The 15,460-nt window shown below is 44.9% G+C and overlaps 1 protein-coding gene across 1 annotated transcript in view; it reads right to left on the bottom strand.

The window, feature by feature from the left end:
- Positions 1-656: 656 nt before the first annotated feature.
- Positions 657-15,460, bottom strand: part of LOC117246681 (glutamate receptor ionotropic, NMDA 2C-like) — a 93,881-nt gene continuing 79,077 nt past the window's right edge. The window contains exons 13-16 of the mRNA XM_033610597.2: positions 13,501-13,661; positions 10,290-10,477; positions 8,290-8,522; positions 657-5,236 (exon numbers count right to left, since the gene is read on the bottom strand). Coding sequence (XP_033466488.1) covers positions 3,701-5,236; positions 8,290-8,522; positions 10,290-10,477; positions 13,501-13,661 — 2,118 coding nt within the window. The 3' untranslated portion in view covers positions 657-3,700. The remainder of the gene's footprint in view (positions 5,237-8,289; positions 8,523-10,289; positions 10,478-13,500; positions 13,662-15,460) is intronic.

The following is a 15,460-nucleotide window of genomic DNA, read 5'->3' as shown; positions in this document are numbered from 1 at the left end:
TAAAGCTTAGTGTTAGACGTAAGCTGCTGCTGCTAATTAGCTTGTGCTAACACTGGAGACGGTCCTTTGGGGCTGTGTCTAACCTATTTAACAGCTGCAGGAAGTTTGTTGATCTGGTGAGGTGTCGGGCGGTTGGAGATCAGACCCTCGGCAGTTGTTGCTGTTCTTGTTCTTTGTGTTTATTTGTGGCTCTCAAACCAAGATTAAAGGTACATGTACCGCTGTCCGCATCTCCTCTCGTTTCAGATCACTTCACTTCTTGCCCATGTGTTTTCCCTCCCTTTCAATGGCTTCACCTGTGTCTGATTGTCTGTCCGACCCTGATCAGCCTCACTTGTGTGTCGTTATCCTTCCCCTCACCAGTGTGTCTTGTTTTCTCAGTGCCACTTCATCTTAGCTCCTTGTGTGTCTCGCGTTCCAGCGTTTTGTTTCCCTGTATTTTTCGCACTAACTTGCTCATTGTCTTTTTTCCCAGGTTTTTGAAAGAATTAGCACCAAATACTCAAGGTGACTGAAAGCAGCACAAGAAAAGTGATGTCGCTCCAGGTTTCAAAGGGTTAACACCAGCATTTTTACATTAAAATACAATTTCCCATTACAAAATAGGCATGGACTAAAAAGATGAAGGCTCTACAAAGAAGAGTCACACATGCATGTTCATCCAAAAAGGCTCTTTAATTGGTCTAAGTGATTAATTACAGGGTGAGGGAGCCAGGTAATATAGATACTAGAATAGCTTTCAATTACCTCATTTAAATTTGATCATTTAACAGTTAGAGGGGACGGGGAAAACGGGGATGATGAGGGAATATAAAAGAGTGGAAATGAGAAAGTGATGAAAATCTTAATATAGGCCAACCGATAGAGTTAATACAGTAATAACAAATATTTAAGTAAATCGGCGACAGCTTTACAAAAAGAAAAATGTGCTACAAGTGTGATTAGAAAACTTTAAGAGTGACTATAAATTCCTATCATATGTAGAATACATGAATATGACAATAACCAGCCTGAAATAACACATTTTCTCTATATCGATATAGTTATTTAGATGCAGAATTTATTTATTGTGAGGCCCTGTGTGATGTTGTGCTGTACTGCAGCCTCATACTGAGGCCCAGTGAGGAACAAGAATCCATGGTTTAAGACACCTAGTGCTGGTCAGTGCTGTCCCAATACTTTAGTCATTTTGCAGATTGTGTTCATATGGACTGCTTTCACGAAGTGTCTGCTTCCTCCGACTCATCACCAAATGACGACATGAAGGGTTTAACTCCGAAACATTATGAATCTGTGAAGGAGTTACCTGAAATTAATTCACAGATGTCCCAAAATTCTAATTTTTATTCTAGAACACTGCTGATCCTCAGTGTCAGTAAGTTTGTCAATTTCAGCTAATTTGCTCCTGACAGCCCGACACCCGTTAACTGGTCACGCAAAATACCGTGAAAGACAAGAGGCCTTTCCTTTTAATTTGGCGCTCCACTGACTCAGTGAGCTTTAGCGCCACATTTCAAAGTGCTATCCATTTAGCAGTTTTGCTGACAGACAACTGGCTAGCCACACAGCTAGCCGGCTTAACGTGGAAACATAGTGCCCACTGCCCACCCTCTGGTCTCCGTTGGTTAACTAACATTAGCATGAGCTTCCATTGGTTCGCTAACAAGGCTAATGTTAGCCTTGGCTTGGGAGCTAGCTAGCAGTGCGATTACAACTGGTAACACTGTCCTGGTGGCGGGAAGACATGCTGCGGAAACATTGTGGCCACCCCCTGTATCAAACCTGGTAGCCCTGGTGATTAAGCAGCTACATTTTGAGCTGCAAAACCCCCTTAGCATCATTAACTATGTTAACACCACTAGCCGTACTGACACTGCTAACAGAGCTAACAGAAGCAAACAATGCTAAAGGGGTTTTGCAGCTCACAATTGACCCTTTGTTAATTTCCGCCCCTCATAAGCAGACCGGCCAGTGATAACGTATCATCAGGCCGGCTCAGACCAGGGTCCGACAACAACACAGCTGTGCTCCATTGCATCCATAGCTCCATGCAGTAGTTTCAGATTTTCTTCATTTTCAGGCTGGTTTTGTGGATTTAGAGCTAAATGTTGTGCCTGAGGCACATTGTGTATTAATGATACTTGTTGCCTGGAGAGGTTGGAAAAAGATACACGTTTCTTCCCTATTCCAAAACCAAAACCAAACCCTGAAAAGTGTAGGGTTAGCTAGCTAGCTACTGAAGATATAACCTACTGAATGTATACACATGCTGCTTTTGCTTTTTAATGATTCTAACAGTGAAACAAAGACCGACCCTGCTGTACAGGAACCAGTGAAGGGAAGCAGGGAAACTTTGTGTCATTGCAGTGTGTGCCCGCAAGGGAAGCCAAACATTGTTCATCTGCACACACTGCAATGACACATAGCTGGTTGAAAATCAGCAAAGTTTCCCTGTAATTTCACTGTTTCCTGTCTCCATCACCAGTGCTGTGGTGGTTCATTTTTACACTGTGATCTGAAGGTTAGACTTTAGTAACAGTTTCAGTTTTTATCTTGTTGTTGCTGCTGAGTCAGTTTGACATCCTGGATATATCCTTCAAACACAGACTGTAGACCCCTCTGTCTGCTTCTCTCTGGAATCACTCTTTCATTTTTCCAAAAATATGATCATATTTCTTCAGGGAGTGCAGTTAGTGACAGTGTGGGCTCTTTGCTCACTCTGGCAACTTAACAGATCATCACAAAGGGGCGGGGCTTAGCAAAGGGTTAACTTAGCTACTTACTTACTGGGATTACCCTGGGGGAGACTGGATGGTGGGCAAAATGTTTCCAGGGCAACACTGCTGGGTCAGAACGGCGTTACTAGCGGTAAGCGCAGAATGAGCGGTACTGCTAGCTCCCACCCATTCCAGTTCCAATCCAAACTGCATCACAGTGGAGACCTGACGGCACTTTGAGCCAGTGTTCTCTCTCCAGGGTGGTGCATAGTGCAGTAAACTGAAGAGAAGCAAAATTTACCCATTGACCGACATAAGTAACCGGTGAAAAATATTCTTCATAGTCTGGATTCAAAATGCTTTAATACTGAATTTTGGAATTAAACTCTTCATGACGTCGCCGCAGCTGTCTTCACAAGTCTTGCTACAGTGGCTGCTTGTTTTTTTGGTGGCTGTATTTAAAGAGACAATACCTTATCCCTCCGCTACTTCTCCTCAGCTGTAAACAGTTCATCAACTCGACTACGCCCATGACTGAATCCCAACCATCCACGATAAAATATACACAACACACACACACAGCATGAAAACTCTGGTTATAGTTTAACCATGCGCCAACACCGTGGACTGTTGTAAATCTTAGTGCACATTAAAGCACAGAAAACACACAAGCGCTGTTGTAGGAAAGTAGCAAGTGAGTAAAACCTGCCCACCCCAGCCTTCCGCACGTGTCTCGAGGATAACTTGGTAACAGTGCAGTCTTCTTATCTTACTGTAGTATACATCAAAAAAGTCCTAAACATCTGTACGTTTTGCAGACCCAAACTTCTATCTTTTACCACAGTCACATAGAAAATAAACGATTACTTCAAGTCATGGTTTCTCCCTTGTACGTTAATCTAACCACTCCCTCCTCTCCACAGTGGTCATATGAAAGAGTCTCTGTTACTCCACAGCGTCCATCTTAGGAGGTCCTTCTCCCATCACACCTCAGACTCCAGACTGGACACCCGTCGCCAGGGACGGAGTACGCAGGGGCTCCCCACAGGCTGGCCCCCTGCTCCCTGACCTCCCAGGGCCTCTGAACCAGTCTGGGATCCCTGATAGACCCCATAGGCCCCATACACACTGTCCTGGTACAGCAGAGCCCGCTGGCCTCCACATCTCCCGCCACCACAAGCCAGCAGCTGGCACACTGGGCTCGGGTGGCCGCTGGAGGCCTGGCTGTGGTGCTGCAGGTCCAGGGGGCCGTGGTAGAGGGGTAGTCCAGGGTATGAGTTCAGGTAGTGGGCGTACTGTCTGCTGAGCAAGCTGGTGGCTCTGCGTACCATCCCCCGCCCTAACCCAGCCCCGTGTCGCACTGCTTCTCCGTACGTGGGGAGGTGGGTGGAGTGGGAGTAGCGCAGCCTCTGGCCCTTACGCCCATTGGGCCTCCTCTGGTCCTCCCGTATGTGGAGGTAGGCCTGGTTCCGCGGGAGGCACAGGTTGTTTCGAAGGTGGGCGGGGTTGTGGGGCTTTGCGGGTGTGGTCGGTGTAAGAATGCATGGGAACAAGTCCGGCAGGGTGGAAGGTGATTGGCTGGACAGGGATGACTGGGATTCGTCGAGCTGGCGCATCTGCTCGCTGCCCCATGTCGCTTTAAGGAAAGAGGGGCGGCGGTGCCTGCGTCTCCCTCTCAGCACCAGATCCTCTGGGGGCCAGGAGCTGTAGTTCTCCACCCGAGGACACATCCCCTCCCCTGTGTAGATGTTGTCAACGCTTGGGGCGGAGATGTGGTTGTCTTGGAGGTGGTTGGCTTTGAGCTCGCTCATATAGACGGGACTTGTGTCATTCTTTTCCTGCTCCCTCTGTGTTCTCCCTACGTCCCCATCCTCACACTGGAAGCTCTTGGACCTCCTTTTCCGTCGGGAGAAGCCCGCTTGGAGGTGCTGGTTTTGAGGCGAGGAGAGCGGGTGAGAGGTGTAGATGTCAGGTAGTTGGAGGTCAGTGTAGGGGATGAAGGGTGAGTGAGGATGGGTGTCTACGTAAAGTCTCCCAGTCGTCTGGTAGTGGTGTGGGTGCTGATGAGGGAGCGGTTCGCCCACGGCCAGATGGGGGCTGCTGAGGCTGGACACAGGAAGTGGCCTGTCATACAGACATGAAGTGGAGCGTGTCGGGAGCGTGTAGCGCAGTGGCGTGGGCCTGGTCACACCCCTCTGCTGTTTCAGAGAAGTAACAGCAGTCAGAGGCGGGGTCAGCGAGCAGTGATTCTCCGTAATGTAAGCAAATCCTCCCGGTACGGCCTCCGTGGCAACTTGCGGGATACGAACAGGCAAACTGCCGCCATGACGACTCAAATGCTCTATGGTCTTGGTGGCGTTGTCCAGAGAGGTCTCAACATTGGCGGTGGAGACCAGGTCCTTGGCAGTGCGAAGCATCTTCAGCATGTTAGCTTGAGCGTAGTTGGAGGTCAGGTCGGGTTTGGCCAAACCAGAGGAACGCCCAGGATCCTCCACGCCGTTGAAACAACTGTAAATACCCTGAGAGATCAAACAGAGTGACGAGGAATTAAGAGAAGAAACATACATTGAGGAAAGGATAAGATGTGGTGAAAGTATGGAGCTAGAACAGTGACAGTAAGTTTTGGTATCGAAAATAAAATCTGGTGTTGAAAAAGGAAACATTGGCATTGAAAAAGTTCCACTCAAACAAAACACAGGCATTAAAAATTCTTTTACTTACGTTTTTTTCCACTTTTTGTTTATCTGTCACTGCATACTCAGGAGAGAATGACCCTCATTTATGACAAACTTACAACAGAAAACTGGGTGCACGGTCATTTCCCCGCAAACCTCTGCATTTATCAATATGGATGTGAGTGGAGGCTACGATCAAATCTCACCTTAGGCCAACACAAGTTCTGCTGGGAGACCTTTGGTCATGGCATTCATGTGCTATTTGATGCCCTCCACCCACCCGAACACCACTGTGGCCTAAGTAACCCCCCTCACAGCAGAAAAATGAGGCATGCCAAAAAGCTCAAGGCATTGACCTGGCCTCCAAATCTCCAAAACTCAATCTGATTGAGCATCTTGGAACGGGCTGGTACCCAACGTCACAGCTGACAGGGCTCAAATGATCCGAAGCCAACACCCCGTTGCCAGACACCACAGGACACCTTCCAGAGGTCATGTGTCCATACCTTGACATGTGAGAGACAAGTCCACTCCAGGGAGGCCCCACCGTGGATCGGGGGTACCTCTGAGGTACCAGCATGTCCCATGGATGCTCGATCAGGTTGGTATCTGGGAAATTTGGAGGCCAGGTCGTGCCTTTAGCTTTTTGTCACGTTCCTCAGGCCATTCCTGAGAAGTTTCTGCAGTGTGGCATGGTACATTTTTCTGCTAAGGGGGCTACTGCCATCAGGGAGTATGGTTGTCGTGAGGGGGGAATTCTTAGCCCACAGTGGTGTTTGGGTGGGTGGAGGGCATCAAGTGGCGTCGACCTGAATGCCATGACCAAAGGTCTCCCAGCAGAACATTGCATTTTAACAAAATGATCAATGCTACTCACTTCAGCCACCACTGGTTTTAATGTTTTGGCTGATCTGTGGAGATCACAGCAGTCATTTCTTTCTGTAATGCCTTTCTCTGACTTCCTTTGATGCCACTTTACAGGTTGCCAAATTGAACCAGTTGGTTATACTGGACCTGGGACGATAGCGTTTCCATTTCCAGCTCAGAGAAGTTTCTCCTCCTAGCTGTATTACAGCTTTCTACATTGTAAATTCTCAGGGTGAGAACTCTAAACCAAGAATATTTTTCGGGCATGGTATTCAGTTGCCACATTCACCATGATCATTTCTACACTGTGATCAACGAGATGTTTCATGAATAGCATGCGAATCTGATTGTTAAATGATTTCTGTGCTGGTTTGTACGTTCGATTGATAAATAGGGGCCACTGCCTCTTTGGTACCTACAGTTCTTCGAGAGTGACATGAAGAAAAAAATCTTAAGATTATCATTGAGAAAATACATCAGAATGCTTACTTACTTAATTAGAATAAAATAAATTCTAATTTGTTTTTTTTTTTTAAAGATATTTTTTGGGCATTTTTTGCCTTTAATGGACAGGACAGTTAAGTGTGAAAGGGGGAGAGAGAGAGGGGATGACATGCAGCAAAGGGCCACAGGTTGGAGTCGAACCCGGGCCGCTGCAGCAACAGCCTTGTACATGGGGCGCCTGCTCTACTACTAAGCCACCGACGCCCCGTAAATTTTAATTTGTTAATGCCTGCATTTTATTTTCCAGTGGAACATGTGTCAGTGCCAGTGTTTCCTTTTTCAAAGCCAAATTTTATCATTAATCCCAAAACTCACTGCCACTGTTCGAGCTTCATATAAAAGAGACATCAGAAAAGAAAAGTAAAGCATAAATCACTGAATCATTTGTAATTAAATCAATAGTTAGCCACAAACTGTTTAACCTTGAATCAACCTACCGCTCCTAGGGGGACAATTTCACAGACGAAATTTCAACCAATTTGTGCATCTCAAAGTGATGTTCCACCTCCTAACTAATAAAAACCCCACTGGCAGTTAAATAAAAAAAATGATTTCATTAATATCTCATTTTATCACAGAGGCAAGACTTAGTCACAAATTCATTATGCATTCTCCCGGGACTCAAAGAAAAACAGTTTAAGCTGAGAGGATTGCCCCAGTAAACGTACAAGGACACACACACGCACACACACATGCCTAAAGTCCCGTCTCTAACTGCATGGACAAACACGGAGCCAAATCCCATGACTGCTCTCTGCTTACAGTTGGCTGGGAGATCCTGAAAGAGCCAAATTTAATTTGGCCCTTGGGGCCGCCCCGTACGGATTAATGATCAGATAGTCATTTAGCCGTTAATCTGATAAAACCCCAATCCAGGCACAATGGTGTAATTACACGGCGGAGGGGCGCAGAGGCTGGAGTCCGTAGACATTTCCCAGGCTGCAACTTCAGCCAGAGCTTTTTGCCTCAGTAACCACACTCCCAAACAACAGCGTCGACACACTGGGTACTGATTCAGGCTAATTGCGAGTGAACATTAAGCAATCAAAGTTAAATGCTCAGTAAACAGCAGAATTAGTGCTGCTTTTCTGTCCTTTTATCTCTCCCCTCCCCTCTCATTCTTAATAACAATGTGGTGACATTTGTGCTAATATTTTACCAAGGCCCTCTAATGATGCCGTTTAATTACACGCAAACACCATTTGGGCACTTATTATCACATAAAAGCCGCTTCATGTAAAACAGCACATTGCACTGAAAAAGCAAACAGAGTCAAAATAATCAACCAGCCAATCTTTCAATCACTCAGCCGAGCTGTTACTCAACTCATCCAATTACAGCCAGCCAATCAGCCTCTTAACTAAATGATCAATGTAAAAATCAGTGAAGCAGTTTCTCAGCCGCACTTCCATAAACCAAGCAGTCCGCAATCAAACCAGCTCAGGATCCATAAACATGAGCTACCCCGCTTTAAAAATAACAACAACAACAACTAATCAATCAAATGACTAATTTGCAAATCTCACCCTACTGATGGCCAGCAGGAAGTCAAGTTTGTGAGACTTGCGGAGGGAGTGTCGTAGTTTCCAGTAAAGCAGGTGTTCCCAGGCAAAGACCAGCAAGCTGAGGCCCATGGCCACCAGCAGCATGTAGAAGACGCCCGCCATGTTGTCGATGTCCAGCTTACTGCTCATCACTTCGTTCTTCTCGTTCTGGCAGATGCCCGACAGCCACACCGTCTCCAAGCGCTGGGTGTCACCTGGTGGGACGGAGGTTTGTGGGAGGAGAGGAGGAGGAAAGAGAGAGTGTGAGATGACTCGACAGAGAGAGGAAGAGAAAGAGATATGACAATGAGCGCTCACTGAGACGATGAATGACCGTGGTTTGAATGCTTAATCAAGACGTCCAGATAGGGTTCCAAAATAGTTGTGGCGACATCCTTATGTTACCTTGCCATCATCTAGATGTACTTTCTGAGCGTCCTAGCAATGTTGAAATACGACTTTGGAATACTGACAAAGGACTCAAACCCCCTAGCCCTGTGCCAAACAATGTGTCATGTGACTGCAGTTGGTTCAGATCGAGGTCAGAACACGTTCTCACCACAAACGAACCGCACCAGAGTTCATTTGTAACCGGACCGAGACCCCCTCTTCAAGAAGGTCTCGGTCCGGTTGTTTTGGTGCGCACCAGAGTGTGATTGCTGTGTTCACACCTGCCCAAACGAACCACACTGAGGGGGAAAACGAACTTGAGTTCGATTGAACCGAACCAAACAGGGCAGGTGTGAAAGCACCCTAAGAGAGTGTCTGAATGGGACCATTATTAGACATGGAAACAACGTCACCATCAGGCCTTCTGCCTCATAACCATGTTGCAGTTTTTGGCATCAGACTGGAACCACTTTTGGCCACGGGCATGACGTCACCAAGGAAAATATAAAAGAAGGAACGGTCATGACTTTGGTGTCAGTTCCATTGGAGTCAATGGGGCTTACACAGGAAATCACATTATAATCCATCATATCTTTATTTTTTCAACTTTGACTGAAAAATCTTTCCACTAGATCACAAAACACACATTAAGCGATGCTTACTGATGTTTTTTTATCTACATATGTGTGTTCGTTTTCCTGTAGTATTCCTTTAAATCTCCTCTACCCAACTGACCCATTCAAATGATTCCAGAGTTTCCAAATACACCCAATATGCTGACACTTGGGGAAATGTGTAAAAATGATGATGACAGCATACACAACACTCCCATGTAATCGAATAGCACAGCATCAAAAACATGGTGTTTTCAGGCTGTCATATCATATCACCCTCCACATACTTTCTGGCCGCACACAACAATTTTGTCTCCCTGTCTCCTTTAGTGGTGTAAAAGCATCTCAACATGCCAACAAAGCACCTTCTGAATGAGATGTATTTACAGTAGCACATCTCCATGAGCTATTACTACCACATAAACTACTCCTCCAGGCCTGTGAACAGGTGGCCACCTCTTGAGCTGCGGCCTCCCCAGAAGCCTCCAGGGAGCACGGCCCGTTTTATCTCTCAGTTAGCTTATGTTGACCATAAACACACCACTTCTTATATCATCATGGAAAGCTCAAAGAGAGTGCAAGTGTGTGTATGTGTGGGGTGCTCTTAAGCTCTCAGAGGAGGGAGGATATTAATTCCACACCGGCGGCCGTCATGGTGAGTGTGTTTGTGTGTATATAGGTGGGAAGGATATGTGTGTGTGTGTGTGTGTGTGTGAGTGAGTGTGTAATGGAGATAATCATATCCCTAACACTCCCTGTGGTTCTGCAGGATATTAACTCTTCCCTGTAAGCCCACTTCCCTGCTGATACAGCACACACTGAACTGGACTGACGCCAATTCCATCGTTCACATACGGCGTGCCAGCCAGACAGAAATAAACTCAAACAGATAAAACGCACAAAGGCGTACAGTAAGTGTGTGTGTGTGTGTGTGTGCAGGCACAGGTTGTGTATTGAATCATGTAAGGTTCGTATCACCGTCTCCTAAGAACTGCAGCAGCGCCAGGTCAATAGGCCGTTTCCAGCGGGAGTCCTTCTGCAGAGCGATGCCGTATCCCGTGGTGGCAAACACTTTCCCGCTGCCGATGGTCACCAGCTTGCAGCCCTCATCCTTCCCCGCCATGTAGTTCAAAACAGCAGCGTCGTAGATGAAGGCGTCCAGCTTTCTGCATGCAAACAGATCTTTGTCTGAGAATGTTTGGCTCCTATGAAGTTTAATAACCTCTTACATATGATAGAAACGTAGTTATGTCTCTATGTCTGAAAGGATAAACAGAAATAATGTACACTTAATATTGATGCTGCCCACTTTTAAAAGCATACCATAGTTCACCCTGTTCTCATTACCAGGTCTTCAACTACCAACACTTTATCACCACTGTTGGAAATTAACGTTTTGGTCAACCTGCTACTGTGGCTGACTGATTTCAAAATTAACCAGCTACTCAACTGAGTGAAGCAAATCGAGAAGCTACAGCCAGCATTTGGCTGGTGGCTGGTGCTAATTTCCAACCCTGTTTGTCCAGCCCCTCAAGCGTGTGACATCGACGCCAAAGGCACCCTTTAGCATCTTTATGAGATGCATCAGGCTTTCAGCTAACTCCAGTGTAAACCCATCCACAGCAATAATTGACGCTGAGAGTAACTGATGTAGTATAAAGAGTGGGAAAGTTTTAGCAGGCGGGACGGGAGGTGGATGGGTCAAACAAAACCTAATGTCAGTCACATGATGCATTTATGTCACCTTACGTGACACTATAGATTTGTTGACTTACCCTAACCACGACTGTTTCACAACACTGAGAGCTGAGACAAAATATCCGTGTTTCAGAACCTGCGAATGTGAACGGGCTGCAGCATAGTTTTTAGCATCTTACAGACACTTGAAACTTGCTTGAGATTGGTAATCCATCACAGTGAACATTTAGTCAGCTTCTTTGTTAAAGTTGCATGTGATGGTGCCAGTTGTGAGCAGAGACTCTTTACTCTAACCAGGGAAAGTTTTGGAAAAAGTCCCTGCAACATTATTTCAATTCAAAGATAATGTAACTTAGACAAATGACAACTCTGTGACACCAGTTCACCATTTCGGTTTAGAATGCTAGCATGCTAACATTTGCTAATTAGCACTAAACACAAAGTACAGCTGAGTCTGATGGGAATGTCCTTAGTCAAATTTAAATTTTAAATTTTGACCTGCTCTGGGGACCATGAATGTCTGCACCAAACTTTTTGCCCATCCAACTTGTAGATGTTGAGATAGATCAAAGGATATGTGAAAAGTTGAAACTTTGACCTGCTGTTGGCATTAAGGTTAAGTCAGAGGATCACCCAGAGGTTGCGTAGAATTAATATTTTCCGTCATTGACATCATTTTTAAACAATGACGGAACAAGGCCTTCCGTCATTTTGACAAATCAAAACACTGAGGATGATCTACTGTAACTTTAAGTATTTCACACCCCTGTCCAGTTGGTGGTGTGTACATATTAATTAGCTATAGTCTAGTCTTGTCTTTGATCTCACATGCGTGAATTCGTTGTCTGGTTGGCTTTGGCTATTGTATTGGTAGGCTATATCGCTACATACCATTGCAAAACATCACGGCATCTGAGTGTCCTAAGTTTCTTTGAGCCCAATAATTGTATTGGCGCTGATAAATAGAGTGGAAAAAGGGAGACTGATGCGGTGGAGCATGAAGGACAAGCAAGTATTACTGAATAGAGAACACATGGTCAGTGTCTCTATTCATCTTTTCCCTTCATGCCTTTGTACATGTATAATCTATATTATTTCAAAAAATGAAAATGAATGACTGAAAATCAAATGCTGTTAAATAAGTATTATTATCATTATTATTATTAAAAAATCAAATTAAAATTACTGGTAATTATGATATTTATGAATTTTTACAACCCTGTCTGTCAAAATGACGGATAATGAGATAGACTAACACAACCTCTGGTATCACAAACAGTCGATAGGATTCATCTTCTGGTGATTGTGAATATCTTGACCAAATTTTACAACAAACCATCTCATAGATATTGAGCATAGCGTTAGTTCAGTCAGGACATGATGTCAAGCTCAATTCACATCCCAGTTACATCAGCTGATCTCAAACAGCCCAATCAACTGATGGAGCAGCTGCCTGATGGAAGGGAGTCAGCTGATAGATTAAATGATTCCTTTCTATGCAACCAATTGGTGATTCTCATTCAGGGTGCCCTATTTAAACTGCTCTGGCCTGCCTACTGTTGCTACTTCCTCTGCAAGCCACTTTGCAACCTGCCTCCACCCCAGCTCCTCCTTTTCATGCTGTCTGACTTGTCAGTGTCTTTTCTGTTTGTCATTGATGCTGCTCTGTTCTGTTCCCAGTGGGTCTTTGCTGCTGCTCTCCCTGCCTTAGGCTTTCCACGTAGGCACATGGAAGGGCAGGGAGGTTTGCTCTCTGCCTCAGGCTCTCCTCGTTTGCACATGGAAGGGCGGAGAGGTTTGCTCTCTCTGCCTTTCTGCATAGGCCTGAAGAAAGGCAAAGAGGCGCCAGAGCCATAACGCCAAATATAACACTGCAAATAAAGTAATAAAGTTGTCTTTGACTAAAGTGTTCCTGACTGAAGTAGATATATTTCAATGGACACATGAAAAGTTAAAACTTTGACCTGCTGGTGGTGTTAGATTAAAAGTCAGGTGATCACCAAAGTCCTTAGGATTCATCCTCTGGTGAGTGTCTTCACCAGATTTTATGACATACATCTAATGGTTGAGATGTTTCAGTCTGAACCAAGCGGCTGACATTGCTGCAAGCATTGCTAAAATTAAAGGTGACAAACTGCTCACACTGATGGATATCAACAATAAAAAAGTACACATAATTTGTATTTAATGGGCTTCAAATGTGCAAAATCATTGTTCTGAGTGTTTTGAGTTTGTTCTTGGTGAAGTTTGGATGTTTGACAGCACTTTTTTAAACAACGTAAGCCGCACCTTTCATCTAAAAATACACGCATCACATCGGCCGTAAACACAAATAGTTGCTACGACACAAAGAGCATCAAATCTCTGCTGTATCACACAAATTATGATCATAATTACTGTGGTGTCTCATGTCTTCACTGGCAGCAGCATCAGTTAAATATAACCTCTTATCTCATTGTGTAACGTCGTTAAGGTGTCAGAGAAACTTTACCCGGTTTTGAGGCTTTCTAGAGCTTCTTCCACCCCCTTCTGGTTGTACTTCATCATGTGTGTGTGCATGTCGGGGTAGTTGCTGCGGATGTTCCTCTCCGTGCTCCCGTTTGGGACCGTCCCGAAGCGGAAAGGAGGGTAATGCTCCTGTGGTTTCTGGAACTGTGGGGAGACAGAGGATGAGAGGGAAGGGAAGAGGAGGAGAAGATATGAGAGATGAGGAGAGGGAGGCGAGGGAATAGAGGGAAGTAAGAGAAGGAGAGGTTCGGTGTGGAGGAGGAGGGAGGGGGAGAGAAGGGAGTAAGGATAAAATGGAAGGAGAGGAAAGAGACTGAAGGGAGCGAGAGCAGAATAGGGGAAGGTGGGAGAGAGGAGGAGACGACAAAGAGAAAGAGGGATGAGGGAGATGGGAGGTGGTGAGGAGTGAAGAGTGAGAGAAGAGGAGGGGGAGAAGAGGGGAGTAAATGAAAGACAAAAAAGAAAAGAGGGAGGAAAGAGATTTTCAAAAGAAGCAAGGAAAACAATGGAACAAAGTAAGGATATGAGGAGGAAGGAAGGAGGGAAAGAAGACAAAAGGAGGCAGGAATGAAAGGAGTAAGGAGAAGGAAGGCAGGAAGAAAGGGGAGAAGGTAGGAGGGGGGAGGGAAGTAAATGAGAGAGAAGGAACAAAAGAAAGAGGAGAGGAGATAGTAAAAGGAAATGAAGGGAAAGGAGAGCGAAAAGAAAAAATGGGACAGGAAAGCAAAAATGGAGAGATGAAAGGAGAAAAGAGGAGAAAAGAGAGGAGGAAATAAAAGGAAAGGAGGAGAGAATAAAAGGAAAGAGACAATGAGAAAAGAGGAGAGGAGATAAAAAGAGAGGGAATAAAAGGAAACAGGAAAAGAGGAGAAACAATGAATGAAAAGGAAGGGGGGAAGAGAGAAAAGAAATGGGATAATAGAGGAAAAAAAGAGGAGGAAAAGCGATTAAATTAAAAAGGAGGGGAAGAAAAGAGGAAACAATTGGAGTAAGGAGGAGAATGGGGAGGAAAAGGGGAAAGAGAAAAGAGAAGAAGAAATGAAATGAGAAGAGTAAAGAAGACAGGAAAGTAGGAGAAACGATGAAAGGAGGAAAGAGGAGAGGACAGAGATGAAAAATGGGGAAGAAAGGAAAGGAAAGTGGAGGACAGAAGTAAAGAGAAAAGAAAAGGAGGGGCAAAAAAAGAAATAGATGAGAAAAGAGGGGAGGAAAGGAAATAAAAATAGTAAAGACGACAACAAAGGAAAGGAAATACGTAAAGATGAGATGAGAAATGAGAGGAGGGAAGGAAATTGGAGGACAGGAAAATAGGGGGAATGATGAAAGTAAAAAAGAGAGGACAAAGAAGGAGATGAGAAAAAAGGAAAAGAACAGAAAGGAAAGGAAAGGAGAGAGGAAAGAAGAAAAGAGAAAAGGAAAGGAGAGGGAAGAGGAGAAATAAAAGAAGAAATATGGAGGTGAAAAAAGAGGGAAGGAAAGGAAAGACGAGAGGAGAAAGGAGGAGATGAAGGGGAAAGAGGGGAAGAAAAGAGATAAAAAGATGGGAAACAAGAGGAGAAGAGAAGAAAAGAAAATAAATGAAAGAGAAAAAGGAGACAAAAGGAGGTGAGAAAAGAGGGGAGGAAAGTACATAAGGGAAGCGGAGAGGAAAGTAGGAGAAATTAATGCAACGGTTGGAGGAGAGGGGAGAGGATGAGATGAGAAAAGAGGAAGAAAGGGGAAAGGTAACCATAGGAGAAAAGAGAAGAAAGGAAATAAAAAAGGAGAAAAGAGAAGAAAGGAAATAAAAAAGGAGAAAAGAGGAGAGGAAAGGAAATGAGGAGGGGGAGAGGAAGTAAAAGAAAAGGAAAAGTGAAAAAGACAGAGGAGCCAAAAGGGGGTCCAGAATGAAGAGATGAGGAGGAGAGGAGTAGAGAGGACGAGGGACTACTCAGTTAAATGAA

Source organism: Epinephelus lanceolatus, chromosome 21 (assembly GCF_041903045.1).
Source record: "Epinephelus lanceolatus isolate andai-2023 chromosome 21, ASM4190304v1, whole genome shotgun sequence".
Lineage (NCBI taxonomy): Eukaryota > Metazoa > Chordata > Actinopteri > Perciformes > Serranidae > Epinephelus > Epinephelus lanceolatus.
Note: the sequence above shows the minus strand (reverse complement) of the source record. Positions and strands in the feature narration are given on the sequence as shown.